The sequence below is a fragment of the Pantherophis guttatus genome, chromosome 3 (genome assembly GCF_059756535.1).
Source record: "Pantherophis guttatus breed Tessera chromosome 3, ASM5975653v1, whole genome shotgun sequence".
In the NCBI taxonomy this organism is placed as follows: Eukaryota; Metazoa; Chordata; class Lepidosauria; order Squamata; family Colubridae; genus Pantherophis; species Pantherophis guttatus.
In genome coordinates this window covers 153,917,253-153,934,675 of record NC_142065.1, presented here as the reverse complement: position 1 = coordinate 153,934,675, position 17,423 = coordinate 153,917,253, and the positions used below count along the sequence as shown (strand labels likewise).

Genomic DNA, 17,423 nt, shown 5'->3' with positions numbered 1-17,423 from the left:
GTGATAAAATAGGGACTTTGGAAATCATGTAATCCAATAAATCAGGCAGAGAATCAAAGAGAAAAAGAATATCTGCTCTAAGCTGTGTTCACTTTATTGTCCCAGTGCATTTATATGAAATATTGCATTCAAGGAAAGTGATTAATTTCTAAAACTTAATAAGGAACCTCACTTCTTAGAAGAGTGAGGAAGAGTAAAAGATCCCAAAAAAAGAGAAAGTGAACATCAGAAACATCTTAATTCATTTAATAGAGCCTGCCTATTAAATTCCATGAGGGTTACTTTTTTATTCATAGATGTGTTTCATAAATAGTCTTAAGGTATGTCTATCCTGCACCTAAGACATAGTCTACATGTTGGAATTTAATTAAAAAAAAAATTAATGAAGAAAACAATGAAGCATATTTAAAAGAAAATAGGAGAATAAAAATTGGAATAAGAGCAAAATTGATGAAATGAAAATAATAATTTGGAACTATTTAAAACCCATTGTTCAAACAGCATGGTAAATTTTTTAGCAGAAGAAATTCTAGTCATTAGGGCATCAATAAAATGACTGTGTCCTTTATACCTCATGGCCTTATTGATCCGAGGAGTATGCCTGACTAAGCTTTCTGCAGCTTAATGTAGGACACTGAGAAGTTTAAGTAAGAAAACGTTTTTCCTCATGTAACTTGGATCCAAATATCCCCATAGTTAATTGAGTTGAATTTGTCCAATCCCTACAAGTATATTGGCATAGAATTTTATGCTGACATTTTTGGACTTTAAAGATACATTTAGAGAACCTTACCGTATTCTAGACTGGAGTTTAACTGGTTTTCTCTGCTAGATCTTATTTCAGAAACCAGCCAAAGCTTGTCAAAGGTACTTCTAGCCAGAGAAGTCACCTGTGTTCCAAAAGATGATACAGATTTCCATATGCTTTTGATAGTGCAGGGACAATGTAGCCATTCCTCAGACTGATTGCAAATTTATAACCAGACAACAGTTTTTCCACCAACTATACATTCATCTCCAACTATTTTAAGCTTTGGTTAGTTTGCCTACATCATTTCCAAATGATAGATTGATAGAGACAAGAAAAACCTACTTGTCATCTGTAGTACAGCCCAAATCTCCATGTAACTTCCCTATGTAATTTCCTGTATTATTACAAATCATGGACAAAAACCAGCACAGGCACTTCAGAGGCCAAGTGGCCATAGGATAAAAGAATCCCTCGGCCCTTCTTTTTGAATTAGCCCTTCAAAAATAACCAGAGCTAATTTAATTTCCACTTGAAGGATACAGAGGGCATAGGGAATGGCCTTGAAAGACAGGACAAAGAGCTACTACCAAGGCCCATGATTAGACACTTGAGGTTTGAACCCATTTCAAGAAACTAGTTTAAGTAAATGTCTCGGGAGACCCCTCTCTAGTTCATACAAAGATAAAGGGAGGGGAGCACATTCAGACTTCCAAGGTTCTGTTACTATAGGTGTTACAGTAAAAGTAAAAATAGTCATTATCAGTAAAAGTAGTCATTATCTACATGGCACTGGTTCCTTAATCTGGGATAGAGATGACAAAGGGTCAAAGAAACATAGAAGGCAAAACTGTTGATATCAGGAGGTGTCAGGCTTCAACCAACAGGGAGGAGTGGAACTGATTACACAAACTCACAAGAAGTTAAAAACTTTACATAAAAAGTTGTTAATTGAGATAAGTTAATGAAATAATTCCAGAAACTGCTTGGTTCAAGAGGAAGTCCCTTTTGAAGAATCAGTATTTAAACCCTCCTGTACCTTTTTCTTTTGCCCATCAAACATAATATGCTTGGCTGCCTCTTTTGGGCAGGAGTTTTTGTTTGTTTGTTTGTTTGTTTTTTGTTTTTTGATTTATATGCCGCTCTTCTCCGGAGACTCAGGGCGGCTTACAGTGCGCTAAGCAATAGCCTTCATTCTTTTGTATATTTATACGAAGTCAGTTTATTGCCCCCACAACTGGGTCCTCAATTTACCTACCTTAGAAAGGATGGAAGGCTGAGTCAACCTTGAGCCTTGGCGAGATTCGAACCTGCAGTAATTGCAGGCATCTGGTCTTAATAACCAACTTAATAACAGGGTGCCTTAGACCACTGTACTACCAAGGCTCTTTCAAGGTTTCCTTTATCCTGTCAGTTATCAGTTCTATTGTGATATTGCCTTTCTCTGACAATATAGAAGAGTTGCTGGGGCAGTTTAAATAATCTTACTGTTGAAAATATATAGCTGACTTGATGTCTCAAGAATAAAAGTATGTTTCTGAATGAATGTACAACTTAATGTAAATTGACCTCATAACCTTTTGTCTTTTTGTATCAATGCATTGCAGCATGATTCATAACTATTATTTATTTATTTATTTATTTATTTATTTATTTGCAATTTTAGTGTGGTAACATGGCAAGAGAAGGTCTGCGCACTTTGGTTGTTGCCAAAAAATCCTTAACAGAAGAACAATATCAGGATTTTGAGGTAAAAAAAAGTTGAAAGACAAATATTACACTGAGCTCCAGTAATGGCAAAATAACCTCTATTTAGTTCAGATATGTAATTTCTCTTTACTGTAGACAATTGATAGGTGAGGTCCACCTCCATTGACTTCATCATTGGCTTGATTTCTACAGCTTTCTTTTTTTGCTTTTCCTTACTTTCCTCAGCTTTATCTGAATTGTTTAATCTTCTATTACTGTGTTCATAAGAGTTTCTATTTAAGTGGGTGGAAAGAAATAGCTATCTGCCATGTGGATGATAATGTAGTCTCCTAACTGTGCATTTGGGGGTTCTTTGCCTACATTTCCCTACATTGAATTTCATTCTGTTTAAAAACAAATTGATACAAATTGATACATTATTGACTCCCAATTGGGAGTCAATAATGTATTTATATAGGTAATATTTATATTGTCAAGGAATATAATTGTTCTTACCCCAGATTTTTTGAACAACAATGCAGGTAATCTTCGATTAATAGAACAGGCAATTCTTTTATTGACCAATGCATTCATAAACTGTGACATCATGTGATCAGACCAATTTAAGATTGAATTGTACAGATATAAAATATTTAGTTATTTACATTTCTTTCTGTCATTGATATTACTTATGTTCATTTACTTCTGCATGCACATCATAGGTGAAATCTGAATTTCAGATTTTAAAGTGAATCTGTGAATCAAATAACACTCTAGGGCTTGCATTTTGGACAATATAAAAATCTTTCTTATCTACTTGAGGCTACAAATTACATTTTGTTTTGTCTTAAGAGTCGATATAACCAAGCAAAATTAAGTATACATGACAGAATGCTCAAGGTGGCTGCAGTTGTAGAGAGTCTAGAAAGAGAAATGGAATTATTGTGTCTCACTGGAGTTGAAGATCAATTACAGGCTGATGTTAGGCCAACATTAGAGATGCTACGGAATGCTGGAATAAAGGTACTAATTTTTTTTTTTATTCTTCAGTTTGTTTATATACATTTTTTGTTCTCTTACTGGAGATCTGTTGCTCTAACTAAGAATTCAGTCTGTTTCATATGAGAAATATAAGCAACTAGGAATGTATCACTGTTGGTCAAACACCTATAGGTAAAAGGAACACAGAGAGAGAGAGCACGACAGAGAGAAGGCAAAGTTAATTTTTTGTAGAATACATTTAAATATATTAACTACAGACAATTATTTTGTCTTATGCAAAAAAGTAAAGAAAGTACAGAAAATCCATTTTAATTTTTGTATTATAGTAACTTAGTAACTATACAACAATATAATTACTAACTATATACAACAATATATAAGAGTTACCATATGATTTTTTTCATGAATATATCCACATATACAGTGGGGCAAAAAAGTATTTAGTCAGCCACCAATTGTGCAAGTTCTCCCACTTAAAAAGATGAGAGAGGCCTGTAATTGTCATCATAGGTAGACCTCAACTATGAGAGACAAAATGAGAAAACAAATCCAGACAATCACATTGTCTGATTTGGAAAGAATTTATTTGCAAATTATAACGGAAAATAAGTATTTGGTCAATATCAAAAGTTCATCTCAATACTTTGTTATATATCCTTTGTTGGCAATGACAGAGGTCAAACATTTTCTGTAAGTCTTCACAAGGTTGGTACACACTGTTGCTGGTATGTTGGCCCATTCCTCCATGCAGATCTCCTCTAGAGCAGTGATGTTCGCAAGATGGCGACGCCACCCTGAATCTGCAATCAACCATGGGGTGGATTCAGGTGTTTTTGGGGTCTGCCGTGGCTGCATTTACAATCCTAGCCTGAATCCCCGGTGATGGGAACTCTCCCCCAGCCTGGAGAGGGCTTTTTTGCCCTCCGGAACAGCGTGGCTGGGGAGAATTTACGGAGACTGAGTGCCACGGGATTGAAGGCACCAACGGCCGGTTGCTCCAGCGTTTTCGCATTGGGGGCGGCAACGGCAATGTCAACAGCCGAACACAGCAGCCAGCCGAATTGGCCGTGGGATGAGGCCGGCCTGAAAGAACTTGCTTGGCCCAGGGTTACCTCGGGGAGCTGCAGAGGCTCTGTAGATACCGGAGGGTGCACTGTAGATCCAGATGTTTGTCAGCGGTGGTGGAGGTTACCCCCGGCGAAATGGCGACCGCTGTAGGACGCTGATTTGGCTCGGAAGAGCAATGTTGGTGGAGGGGACAAAAGGAGATGTCTAACACCAATAGCCTCCCACCGGCCGGTACGCTCCCATAGAGAGGGGCTCCTCCGGGTGCCGTCAGCCAAACAATGTCGACTGGCGGCCCCCAGGGGGAGAGCCTTCTCTGTGGGGGCACCTACTATCTGGAACGAGCTCCCCCCAGAGATACGGAGGATCCCGGATCTGCGCACCTTCCGCCGCGCCTTAAAGACCTTACTATTTCACCAGGCCGGCCTGGCCTAATTTTCCCCCTCTTTTATAAAAGATTTTTAAAATTTTAAATATTTTTTAGTATTTATATATTCAATTTTAAATTGGTTTTAAAAGTTTGGGGTTTTAAATTTGTCGGGGCCAAAATTATTTAATTTGATTTTATTCTATTTTTTAAATTTTGTATTGTATGTGTTTTTATTGTTTGGCTGTGCACCGCCCTGAGTCCTTCGGGAGTAGGGCGGTATAGAAATCTAATAAATAAATAAATAAATAAATAAATAAACATGCCCTGCAGCCGAGCAGAGGCTAATAAACCAAACCACCAATTGTGATCGGGGACTTGGAGGCTGCAGCCATGGCTGAGGGGATTACCAAACTTCTTGATATGGGAGTTGCCGGAGGCAGGCCTATGGACTGGCTGCCTTGGGCGGCATCTCTCTTCCTCCCCACTTTCTTTTCAGCCTGGTTTGGACTTCTTAGATGCTGCCTATGGATTGTATTACTGCGGATTTATTCCCAGTTTGTGGAACATCCCCCGCCCGTGGATTATCATCGACCTGTCTCTATAAATTATTATTCTATTCTACTATTCTATTTTATTGAGCCCATGCACCAAGGTGGTCTGGATAGTCATGTGGGTGCTAAGGGAGACGGCTTTTGGGCACTGGTTACTGCTGTAAGACTGGAGGCGGACCAACAAATCCTCCAAAGTTATGACCATCTGACCATCGCCGTGAGAGGGTGATTAGAACATTGATCTTGCAAAGGTGCTCAAAGGCCTGGGACTCCTCCCACTGTGGTGAGAGAACAGTGGAGGCCAGCTGTTTCTTCCACATGGTTTCTACCATCTTTTACCATCTTTTATAGAACTTTATTGGACCCCACCCGGATACCAGTTCCATTTGGTCTTCTTAGTGGATGTATTTGGTGGCTGAACTAATTGCACTGCGAGATGCCCCCCTCTCGCAGACGTGGCCCTCCACATTATCAAGGGCCTACCTCAATGACAGGTTTTGGGACCCAGAGAGGTGGCATGTGAAAAAGAGGGGGTTGAGGGGACCCGGGAGGGGGGGAGGGGGCTGTAGAGATGGACCGGTGGGGGTCCATATAGCCACTGTGCGGGGTGGTGGGTTGGATGGGCGCAGCGGAGGAGGGGAGAAGGGTAATCTGACCGGGGCACCGGGGGGCGAAAGGAAGGGCAGTTCCATCAAAGTGATAAGTGGGAGGGGCAGGCATGGCGGGCCATATCAGGTTCAGGGGGCGCGCACTCGCTGTCTTTGAGCGATTGTGCACTCCAGACCCCATAGCGTGGCTCGTGTCCTGGATTGCACAGAGTCTCAGGCCCTGGGTCCTCAACTGATGTTATGTAATGCCAGGTCGGTAATTAACAACCCCCCCCTCATTTGTGATCTTATTGTGGAGGGGGGTATAGACCTGGCTGGGATTACGGAGACCTGGTTGGGCCTGGAGGGGGGGGTTCCCCTCGTTGAAATGTGCCCACCAGGCTTCCGTGCATTTCATCAGCCGAGGGTCCAGGGGAGGGGTGGGGGAGTAGCGGCAATTATTAGAGAAAGTCTTTGTCCGAGGGAGAACACTGTTCCTTAGATAGCTGGATGTGAGTCCCTTTTTGTGAAGTGGGGTCATGGGGTGCAGATGCATTTGCTGACTACGTACCTGGCTCCCTGCCACGTGGCGGTGACCCTGCCTGAGCTACTCGACGTGATTGCCGGGGTGGCAGTTGATACCCCCAGACTTATTGTTATGGGGGATTTCAACCTGCCATCCGTCAGTGAGACGTCAGAGGTGGCTCGGGAGTTCATGGCTTCTATGACGGCCATGGACTTAACCCAGTTAGTGCAAGGCCCCACTCACACAGGGGGACACACTCTGGACTTGATTTTTATATCTGGTCAGTGGCTGAATGATCTTGGTAGAGGGGACCTAGACATTAAACCCTTGTCATGGACAGATCATTCACTCCTTCGCTTAGACTATCAAGCCGCTTCCCCCTGCCGCAGGGAGACGGAACCGACTAGATGGTTCCGTCCAGGGCACCTGATGGATCCCGAAAGGTTCCAGATGGAGCTTGGGCCATTTCCTGAGACTCTGGCACACGACTCGACTGAAGACCTGGTGGCCGCTTGGGATAGTGCGACTGCAGGGGCTTTGGACCGCGTCGTGCCTTTGCGGCCTCTGACCCGATGCCAATCTCAGTTGGCTCCTTGGTTCTCCGAGGAGCTGAGAGAGATGAAGCGTCGGAAAAGACGCCTAGAGAGTGTTTGGAGGACTAGTCAATCCGAATATGACCGGACACAGGTGAGGTCTTATATCAAGACCTATCTAGTGGCGATAAAAGCGGCAACATCTAACTATTTTTCCGCTCTTATCGCATCTGCAGAGAACCACCCAGCCGCTCTGTTTAGGGTGACCCACTCCCTCCTTCGGGTGGAAGTGCAGGAAGATCCCTTGCAGGGTCAAGCTGAGGATTTTGTGCAATTCCTGCATGATAAAGTCGCTCAGATTCGGGAAGGCTTGGACTCCGACTAGGTGAGTCCGGGGAGGGAGACGGGGATGAGTCTTGAGAATATTATCTGGGAAGAGTTTGACCCTGTGGCTCCCGAGGACGTGGACAGGATTGTGGGTGGGCTTAGTGCTGCCACATGTTTATTGGACCTGTGTCCCTCCTGGTTGGTACTGGCCTCCCGGGAGGTTACACGAGGCTGGCTCCAGGGGATTATAAATGCTTCTTTGAGTGAGGGTGCCTTTCCCGCCGCCTTGAAAGAGGCGGTGGTGAGACCCCTCCTCAAGAAGCCATCCCTGGATCCGGCTGTATTAGCAAATTACCGTCCGGTCTCCATCCTTCGCTTTGTGGTGAAGATTGTCAAGAGTATGGTGGCACGACAGCTACCCCGGTACCTGGAGGAAGCTGTCTATCTGGACCCGTACCAGTCGGGCTTCAGGCGGGGGTACAGCACAGAAACGGCATTGGTCGCGTTGGTTGATGATCTCTGGAGGGCTCGGGACGGGTTGCTCCTCTGTCCTGGTCCTATTAGATCTGTCAGCGGCTTTTGATACCATCGATCATGCTGCAGCGGTTGAGGGGGTTAGGAATTGGAGGCACCGTGTTACAGTGGTTCTCCTCCTACCTCTCCGACCGCTCGCAGTTTGTGTTGGCAGGGGAGCAGAGGTCAACCTCGAGGCGCCTCGCTTGTGGGGTGCCGCAAGGGTCGGTCCTCTCGCCCCTTCTGTTCAACATTTATGTGAAGCCGCTGGGTGAGATCATCCATGGTTTTGGGGTGAGAGTCCATCAGTACACTGATGACACCCAGTTGTACATCTCCACCCCAAACCACCCCAATGATGCCCTTGATGTGATGTCCTGCTGCCTGGAGGCCGTGAGGGGCTGGATGGAGAGAAATAGGCTCAAGCTCAACCCTTCCAAGACTGAGTGGCTGTGGCTTCCGGTGTCCCGGTATAGTCAGCTGGTGCCATCACTGACTATTGGGGTGAATCTTTGCCCCCCACAGAGAGGGCTCGCAATCTGGGTGCCCTCCTGGACTCACGGCTGTCTTTAGAAGAGCATATAACGCCTGTAGCCAGGGGGGCTTTTTATCAGGTTCGCCTGATCCGCCAGTTGCGTCCCTTTCTGGACCGGGAAGCCTTGCGCACAGTCACTCATGCCCTCGTCACCTCCCGTCTGGACTATTGTAATGCTCTCTACATGGGGCTCCCCTTGAAGATCACTCGGAGGCTCCAACTGGTCCAGAATGCGGCCGCATGGGTGGGTATGGGCGCACCTCGTTACACCCATGTAACACCTCTCCTGCGCGAGCTGCACTGGCTCCCAGTGGTCTTCTGGGTGCAATTCAAGGTGTTGGTCACCACCTTTAAAGCGCTCCATGGCATAGGACCAGGATATTTACGGGACCGCCTTCTGTCACCAATAGCCTCCCACTGACCAGTCTGCTCCCACAGAGAGGGAGTCCTCAGGGTACCGTCAGCCAAGTTGTGTCGGCTGGGGATACCCAGGAGGAGAGCCTTCTCTGTCGGAGCTCCTGCCCTTAGGAATGAATTGCCCCTGGATATTCGTAACATCTCTGACCTCCGGGTCTTTCGCTGTGCCCTCAAGACCCTACTGTTCCAACAGGCGGGGCTGTCTAACTGAATGATTTTAAATTGGGTTTTAATATTGGGTTTTAAAATTTGGCCAAAACTATTTAATGATTTTAATTAATTTTAACTATGATATTGTATATTTATGTTTTTAATCTTGGCTGTACACCGCCCCGAGTCCTCCGGGAAAAGTGTGGTAAATAAATATTATTATTATTATTATTATTATTATTATTATTATTATTATTATTATTATTATTATTATTATTATTGTTTGGGGGCTGTCGCTGGGCAACACGAACTTTCAACTCCCTCCAAAGGTTTTCTATGGGGTTGAGTTCTGGAGACTGGCTAGGCCACTCCAGGACCTTAAAATGCTTCTTACGAAGCCACTCCTTTGTTGCCCAGGTGGTATGTTTGGGATCATTGTCATGCTGAAATACCCAGCCACATTTCATCTTCAATGCCCTTGCTGATGGAAAGAGGTTTGCACTCAAAATCTCACGATACATGGCCCCATTCATCCTTTCCTGTACATGGATCAGTCGTCCTGGTCCCTTTACAGAGAAACAGCCCCAAAGCATGATGTTGCCACCCCCATGCTTCACAGTAGGTATGGTGTTCTTTGGATGCAACTCAGCATTCTCTCTCCTCCAAACATGACGAGTTGTGTTTCTACCAAACAGTTCTACTTTGGTTTCATCTGACCATATGACATTCTCCCAATCCTCTTCTGGATCATCCAAATGCTCTCTAGCAAACTTCAGACAGGCCCGGACATGTACTGGCTTAAGCAGGGGGACACGTCTGGCACTGCAGGATCTGAGCCCCTGGCGGCGTAGTGTGTTACTGATGGTAGCCTTTGTTACGTTGGTCCCAGCTCTCTGCAGGTCATTCACTAGGTCCCCCCGTGTAGTTCTGGGATTTTTGCTCACCGTTCTTGTGATCATTTTGACCCCATGGGGTTAGATCTTGCATGGAGCCCCAGATCGAGGGAGATTATCAGTGGTCTTGTATGTCTTCCATTTTCTAATTATTGCTCCCACAGTTGATTTCTTCACACCAAGCTGCTTGCCTATTACAGATTCAGTCTTCCCAGCCTGGTACAGGTCTACAATTTTGTTTCTGGTGTTCTTTGACAGCTCTTTGGTCTTCACCATAGTGGAGTTTGGAGTGTGACTGTTTGAGGTTGTGTACAGGTGTCTTTTATACTGATAACAAGTTCAAACAGGTGCCATTAATACACGTAATGAGTGGAGGACAGAGGAGCCTTTTAAAGAAGAAGTTACAGGTCTGTGAGAGCCAGAAATCTTGCTTGTTTGTAGGTGACCAAATACTTATTTTCCACCATAATTTGCAAATAAATTCTTTCCAAATCAGACAATGTGATTGTCTGGATTTGTTTTCTCATTTTGTCTCTCATAGTTGAGGTCTACCTATGATGACAATTACAGGCCTCTCTCATCTTTTTAAGTGGGAGAACTTGCACAATTGGTGGCTGACTAAATACTTTTTTGCCTCACTGTATATCTATTTCTGCTAATTCTGCTAATAATATTCTGCTAATGTTATATAACTGAATACTTTTAGTATTTCATATGCACAGAAGTTGCGATGGAGCAGATCACATTATTAAACACATTAGGATTTGCCTTCCAGGGCTTTAAATTTTAGGGGAGGGGGTGTTTACAGGTCTTGTCTTACTTTTTCTTTAATGGATTTATACATTTTGGAGGACATTTTAATCTCTATTCACTATCTAGAGTTCCTTTGGTAGAATGGCAGCCATATGAATTTGTTTGTTTATAAACAGCTACCTATTGGGACAATAATATTAATTTATAACTTAGTTATTTCAAGGTTTAATTGGATAATATATATTTCAGATATTTGAATGCTTGCCGTGAATAATAGAGCAATATGAATTACTATGATTTATAACAGGATTCAGAGCATAAAATCTTGCAAGAAACTAATTATATGGAAACAAATATTTGTGGGAAGGAAAGAGTGAAATATACTTTGCTCCTTTAAACTGTATCTGTCCAGTTAATAGATGACCTAAGGAGCTATCCCATTTGAATAGATAGAATGAGTTTAAATGCTGGTTGCTTTTGTCTCCGTAGACCCCTACAGCTGGACTCTGCATCTATTTGATGCAAAACAAAGCCAAAGTAATAGTTTGAATCTTTCCTTTTTTTCCCCTTAAGTTAATTTGAGAAAGATATGTGCACAGTTTTTAATATAATAAAGAATTAACAGTTAAATTCTAAAATTATCTCATAGATATGGATGCTAACAGGAGATAAATTGGAGACTGCGACTTGTATTGCAAAAAGTTCCCATTTAGTGTCTAGGACCCAAGATATTCATATTTTCAGACCCGTAAGTAGAACTGCTGATATATTTCTCCAATCATTTTTAGCTCCTGTTGTCTTCTTTCCTAGAGCTGAAAAACGTGTTGGTCTCCTGAAAATTTGTTATATCTAATCTAAGAATTAAATGCAGTACAATCTTAATTAAGACCTACCTAGTGGCGATAAAGGCGGCAAAGTTTAATTACTTTTCCGCCCTTATTGCGTCATCAGATAATCGTCCAGCGCCCTGTTCAGGGTGACCCACTCCCTGTTACATCCGGGAGCACGGGAGGACCCCCTGGAAGGCAGGGCCGAGGAATTTAGACAATATCTGTATGACAAAATTGCACAGATCCGGGCGGATTTGGACTCTGACTGGGTAGATTCGGGCAGGGTGGCGAGGAATAGTCTTGAGAATGTTATCTGGGAAGAGTTTGACTCTGTGACCCCTGATGACGTGGACAGGACTTTGGGGAGACTTAGTGCGGCCACATGTTTGCTGGACCCGTGTCCCTCCTGGTTAGTACTGGCTTCCTGGGAGGTTACACGAGGCTGGCTCCAGGGAATTATCAACGCTTCATTGAGTGAGGGTTACCTCCCCACGGCCTTGAAAGAGGCGGTGGTGAGGCCTCTCCTCAAGAAGCCTTCCCTGGACCCAGCAGTATTAGTCACCTACCATCCCATCTCCAACCTTCGTTTTGTGGCGAAGGTTGTTGAGAGTGTGGTCGCACGACAGTTTCCGCAATACCTGGAGGAAACGTCTTATCTAGATCCATTCCAGTCGGGCTTCAGGCCCGGGTACAGCACGGAAACGGCATTGGTTGCATTGGTAGATGATCTCTGGAAGGCTCGGGACAGGAGTTGCTCCTCTCTTCTGGTCCTGTTAGACCTCTCAGTGGCTTTTGATACCATCGACCATGGTATCATGCTGCGCCAGTTGGAGGAGTTGGGGATGGGGGGCACCGTGTTACGGTGGTTCTCCTCCTTTCTCTCGGACGGTCGCAGTTTGTGTTGGCAGGGGGGCAGAGGTCGACGTCGAGACGCCTCATGTGGGGTGCCTCAGGGGTCGGTTCTCTCACCCCTTTTGTTCAACATCTATGTGAAGCCTCTGGGTGAGATCATCCGTGGCTTCGGGGTGAAGTACCACCAGTACGCTGACGACACCCAGCTGTACATCTCCACCCCAATGATGCCCTTGAAGTGATGTCCCGGTGCCTGGACGCTGTGCGGATCTGGATGGGGAGGAACAGGCTCAGGCTCAACCCATTCAAGACTGAGTGGCTGTGGTTTCCGGCATCCCGATATAGTCAGTTGACTCCATCACTGACTATTGGGGGCGAGTCCTTGGCCCCCACAGAAAGGGCTCGCAACTTGGGCGTCCTCCTGGATACACAGCTGTCCTTGGAGGAACATCTGACGGCTGTAGCCAGGGGGACCTTTTATCAGGTTCGCCTGATCTGCCAGTTGCAGCCCTTCCTAGATCGGGATTCCTTGTGCACAGTCACTCATGCCCTCATCACCTCTCACCTGGACTACTGCAATGCTCTCTACATGGGGCTCCCCTTGAAGAGCACCCAGAGACTCCAGCTGGTCCAGAATGCGGCCGCGCGGGTAGTTACAGGAGCTGCATGGCGCTCCCACATAACACCTCTCCTGCGTGAGCTGCACTGGCTCCCAGTGGTTTTCCGGGTGCGCTTCAAGGTGTTGGTTATCACCTTTAAAGCACTCCATGGCATAGGACCTGGATATCTTCGAGACCGCCTGCTGCCACCAATGGCCTCCCACTGACCTGTGCACTCCCACAGAGAGGGCCTCCTCAGGGTGCCATCGGCCAAACAATGTAGACTGGTGGCCCCCAGGGGGAGGTCCTTCTCTGTGGGGGCACCTGCCCTCTGGAATCAACTGCCCCCAGAGATACGAAGAATTCAAGACCACGGTGCCTTTCGCCGTGCCCTGAAGTCCTTTCTTTTTCAGCAAGCCGGGCTGGCTTAACACTTTTTTAAAATGTTTTTAATAGCTTTGTTATTGTTCTTTTAATTTTGGGGCCAAACATATATGTATCTTTTTAAATTGGTTTTAATGTTTGTATTTATGTTTTTACTTTGGCTGTACACCGCCCTGAATCCTTCGGGAGAAGGGGGTTATATAAATTTGATAATTAATAAATATATATAATAATATAATAATAAATTTATATATATATATATATATATATATATATATATATATATATATATATATATATATATATATATATAAAAAATTGTCAAACACCCAAATTTTGGGCCATAAGTGCATTCTTTTAGCACAATCATAATTTCAAGTGGTCACTGAATGAATAGTCTTAATTGAAGACTATGGTATACAGCATATGTAACACAGTTGTGCAGATAATAACACAAGGGACGTGCATGTGGAGTACAAAGGAAGAGTGCATGCTGTGCATGCACTACTCTGTAGCATCTTCTGACATGGGTTGTCTTGCTCATGTTGGTTGGGGGTATGAAAAATCAAGGCTAAACTCAGTAGGAGTTTACATAATAATGAGTTGCAGATATTTATCTGCATTAATATCTGGATTAAGCATCTAAAGGAGAGGTTTTAAGCAGCACTTAAAGTTCACAAATCCCCTTTTTTTAATGATCCTATAAACACATACACGCACACCGGGTTCATTCAACCAAATTTTTGAAAACATGTTTCGGGCATTTTTTTTTATTGTGGAAAAAAATAAAGAAGGCTATTAAATATCCAGTAGATTTATTCACTCTTTAAATAATTTGTTGTTAATATAAAATATTTATTTTGTGTATATTTCTCAGTGTTAGAGGGATTTGAAATGATTAAATTGAGAATATAATTTTAGCTGCATGAGGCTTGAAATTATTCCAGCATGAGCATGTTGTGCTTCTGTGCTTGCCTTTCACACACTTGTCTTTTCCCCAAATGCATCTTTCTTCAATTCCTGAGGGCTTGATTTCTGGATGAATCGTTGTCAGAACGTTTTTTTGAGGCAGGAGAGATAATCAAACTTTTCAAGCTTCTGGTCCATATTACATTCTTTCTTTTTGAAGAACTCTAATTTAAAACCCTTTTGTAAATGTGTAATGTATATGAAATCAAGAAGGAGAAAATGTAAGCTTCTCAGTGTAATATAACTTTGATGCTGCAAAGCTTGTTGTTTCTTAATGGATTTGTATTTTAATCAATACGTTTCCTTCCCCTTTCTACAGCTTCTACTGTATTGGATTGAAATTCTATTTTCATAACAATGTATGTATCTACATACATCTATTTAAAAGTTGTCCTAACTCTGTTTTACTTTTTTATTATTATTATTATTCAGGTAACCAGCCGTGGAGAAGCTCATTTGGAATTAAATGCATTCAGAAGGAAACATGATTGTGCTTTAGTAATATCTGGTGACTCTCTGGAGGTAATGGCCTAGCTTTCATCAATTGCTGATAATGTTGTTTGTGCAGGTAGATAGTTTGGTAGGCTTTCCAAAGGAGTCCCAAGCAGTGCAATCAAGAGTCGCATTTGTTTTAAATCAACACAACATCTAATACTAGTTAGTTAAGTAATACTAATCTTACCGAACAGAGACATTCCACATTTTTTTTGCCTGTTATCCTCTGTGTCCCATGAAAGTAAAAAAAAAAAAAAAAAAAAACTTCCTGTAGCTGGGGGTGGAATCCTAACAGTTTCAACTTTTTTCCTTTTTTTAGCTCACTTTTTAATGGAATGAAGTCCTGAATATGCAGTTCTGAGAAAAAGTATTCATTCCTTTTCAAGTATTCTAAACTTCTGCATATCTTTTCTTCTCAATATTACCATGCGGGTTTCCGTGATATTTAAAAGGAGTCTGAACAGAGAAGTCACACCAAAGTTTTGTGTGCTTGATACATGTATTCTATGAACAAAATCATCCAATCCACAGCCAAGACGGAGTGGCTGTGGGTACTGGCATCTCGGTTCCAAGGGAATGTTCCATTGTTGGTCATAGGGGGTGAGGTGTTGCCCCCTGTTGAAAGGGCGCACAATTTAGGCGTCCTCCTGGATTCACGGTTGACTTTGGAAGATCATGTTGCGACCGTGACCAGGGGGGCATTCGCACAGATATGTCTGGTGCGCCAATTGCGGGCCTACCTGGACCGTGATGACCTCCGTACAGTCACTCATGCGTTCGTGACCTCCCGGATCAACTACTGCAATGCTCTCTACATAGGGCTGCCCATGAAGACCACTCGGAGCTTCAGCTGGTGCAGAATGCGGCCGCGCGGGTAGTGATGGGAGTGTCCCGACACTCTCATGTTACACCCCTCCTGCGCGACCTGCATTGGCTACCGGTTGCCCTCCGGGTGAGATTCAAGGTGCTGGTTATCACCTATAAAGCCCTACATGGCTTAGGCCCAGGGTACCTGACGGACCATCTGCGGCCAGCGACAGCTCCCCATTGCCCGGTGCATTCCCACAGAGAGGGCCTCCTTGGAGTGCCATCGGCCAGGCAGTGTCGTCTGGCGACTCCTAGGGAACGAGCCTTCTCTGTGGGCGCACCTATCTTATGGAATCAACTGGCCCCTGACCTGCGCTCTTTCCGCCGTGACCTTAAGACATGGTTATTTCACCAGGCCGGTTTGGACTGAAGGAGTTTTTAAGAGGAGTTTTAATGGTTTTTAACATCTAAAATTGATTTGTCTATTTTATTGCTGTGAGCCGCCCTGAGTCCTTTTCGGAGAGAGGGCGGCATATAAGCTTAATAAATAAATAATAAATAAATGTGCAGTGTGCTACTGTGTAGGAAATAACTGGCCCTTTAAATGCAGTTACTGGTTATACCATCTGTACCATGAGTAATAACCTCAACCAGATTCTTTCTATAATGGATGTTTAGTCCTTCACATCACAACTTAAGAATTTTGGCCCAGCCCTCAGTAACAAACTGCTACAAGTCCATACCATTTAAACTTTCCTTTCATGAACTACTTATTTTAGGCTTGCCACCTTTTTATAGTTCTTTGAATTGGCTAAGTCAAACTTTACTCTGTTCTTTGTATATTCCCTTACAGACATTTATGTGTTTGGAATCATGGCCCATGTATAATTCAGCTTTAACTGATGGTCTCATACTCTTCTGTAGAATTCTCTGAAACAAAGCAGAATCCTTTCTTTCACCAATAATGGCTACTTGTTCAGGTCCTAGTGCAGCTAAACCATTCCCAAACCATGACGTTGCTTTCTTAACAGTTTGTATGGGCTTCTTATTATGCAATAGTATTTGGTTTCTATAAGATAGAATAGCCATGTAACTCCCAAATTTCTATTTTTGATGCATCTTTTCATAGAACATTCCACCCAAAGTCTGAAAGGTCATCTAGGTGCTTTTTGGCAATCTTGAACTGAGCGCCAGTATTCTTTTTAGTTAGCAATATTTTCTTCTTTGCTGCTATTAAGTTTCCCAGACCAGAACTCGGCTTAAAATTCCTATCCCTAACTTTACAGAGCTTAAACTGGCTGCACGATTCAAACTCGGCAGAAGTCTCATAGAGATTCAGTGCAGTGTGCTAAATAAGAATCTTTATTGCAGCTGGATTGCAGCCATATTAAACAATGGATTGCTTTCTGTCAGCATGAGGATACAGTTCCCTTTTATATATATATGACAGCTTAAAATTAATGACATCTCTTCCCTGAGAACAGCTGGCTCTCAGCAGCTACTCAACTTTGAATTCCATGTTTTCCCAAATGCTTTTTTGAAGATGGGATCATGAACACTGACTTTATCCAAGGTGAGAGATGGGGATTACCTAAATTAAGCAGCAGCCAGTTCTAAAATCAATTTATCATATTAATCTTTGCAGCTGAAAAGGAGTAAGCCAAATATCTGGGCTAGAGTCAGCATATACAAACCAGACTTTCTCACTGTTCTTGCACATCACCAAATACCAATCAGGAAATAAAAGCATATTTAGCAATTTTCAGATACAATTGAAGAAAATTTCAAAGGACAACAACATGTGGGTTTACTCCCCTAGCCTTTTTCA

At 43.4% G+C, this 17,423-nt stretch overlaps 1 protein-coding gene across 4 annotated transcripts in view; it reads left to right on the top strand.

Moving 5' to 3' along the window:
* The window catches only part of ATP9B (ATPase phospholipid transporting 9B), a 158,922-nt gene that overhangs the window by 126,419 nt on the left and 15,080 nt on the right, over positions 1 to 17,423 (top strand). For all 4 annotated transcript variants that reach the window (XM_087890377.1, XM_087890376.1, XM_060682069.2 and 1 more), the window contains exons 18-21: positions 2,415 to 2,498; positions 3,290 to 3,460; positions 11,309 to 11,407; positions 14,726 to 14,815. In XM_087890377.1, coding sequence (XP_087746503.1) covers positions 2,415 to 2,498; positions 3,290 to 3,460; positions 11,309 to 11,407; positions 14,726 to 14,815 — 444 coding nt within the window. The remainder of the gene's footprint in view (positions 1 to 2,414; positions 2,499 to 3,289; positions 3,461 to 11,308; positions 11,408 to 14,725; positions 14,816 to 17,423) is intronic.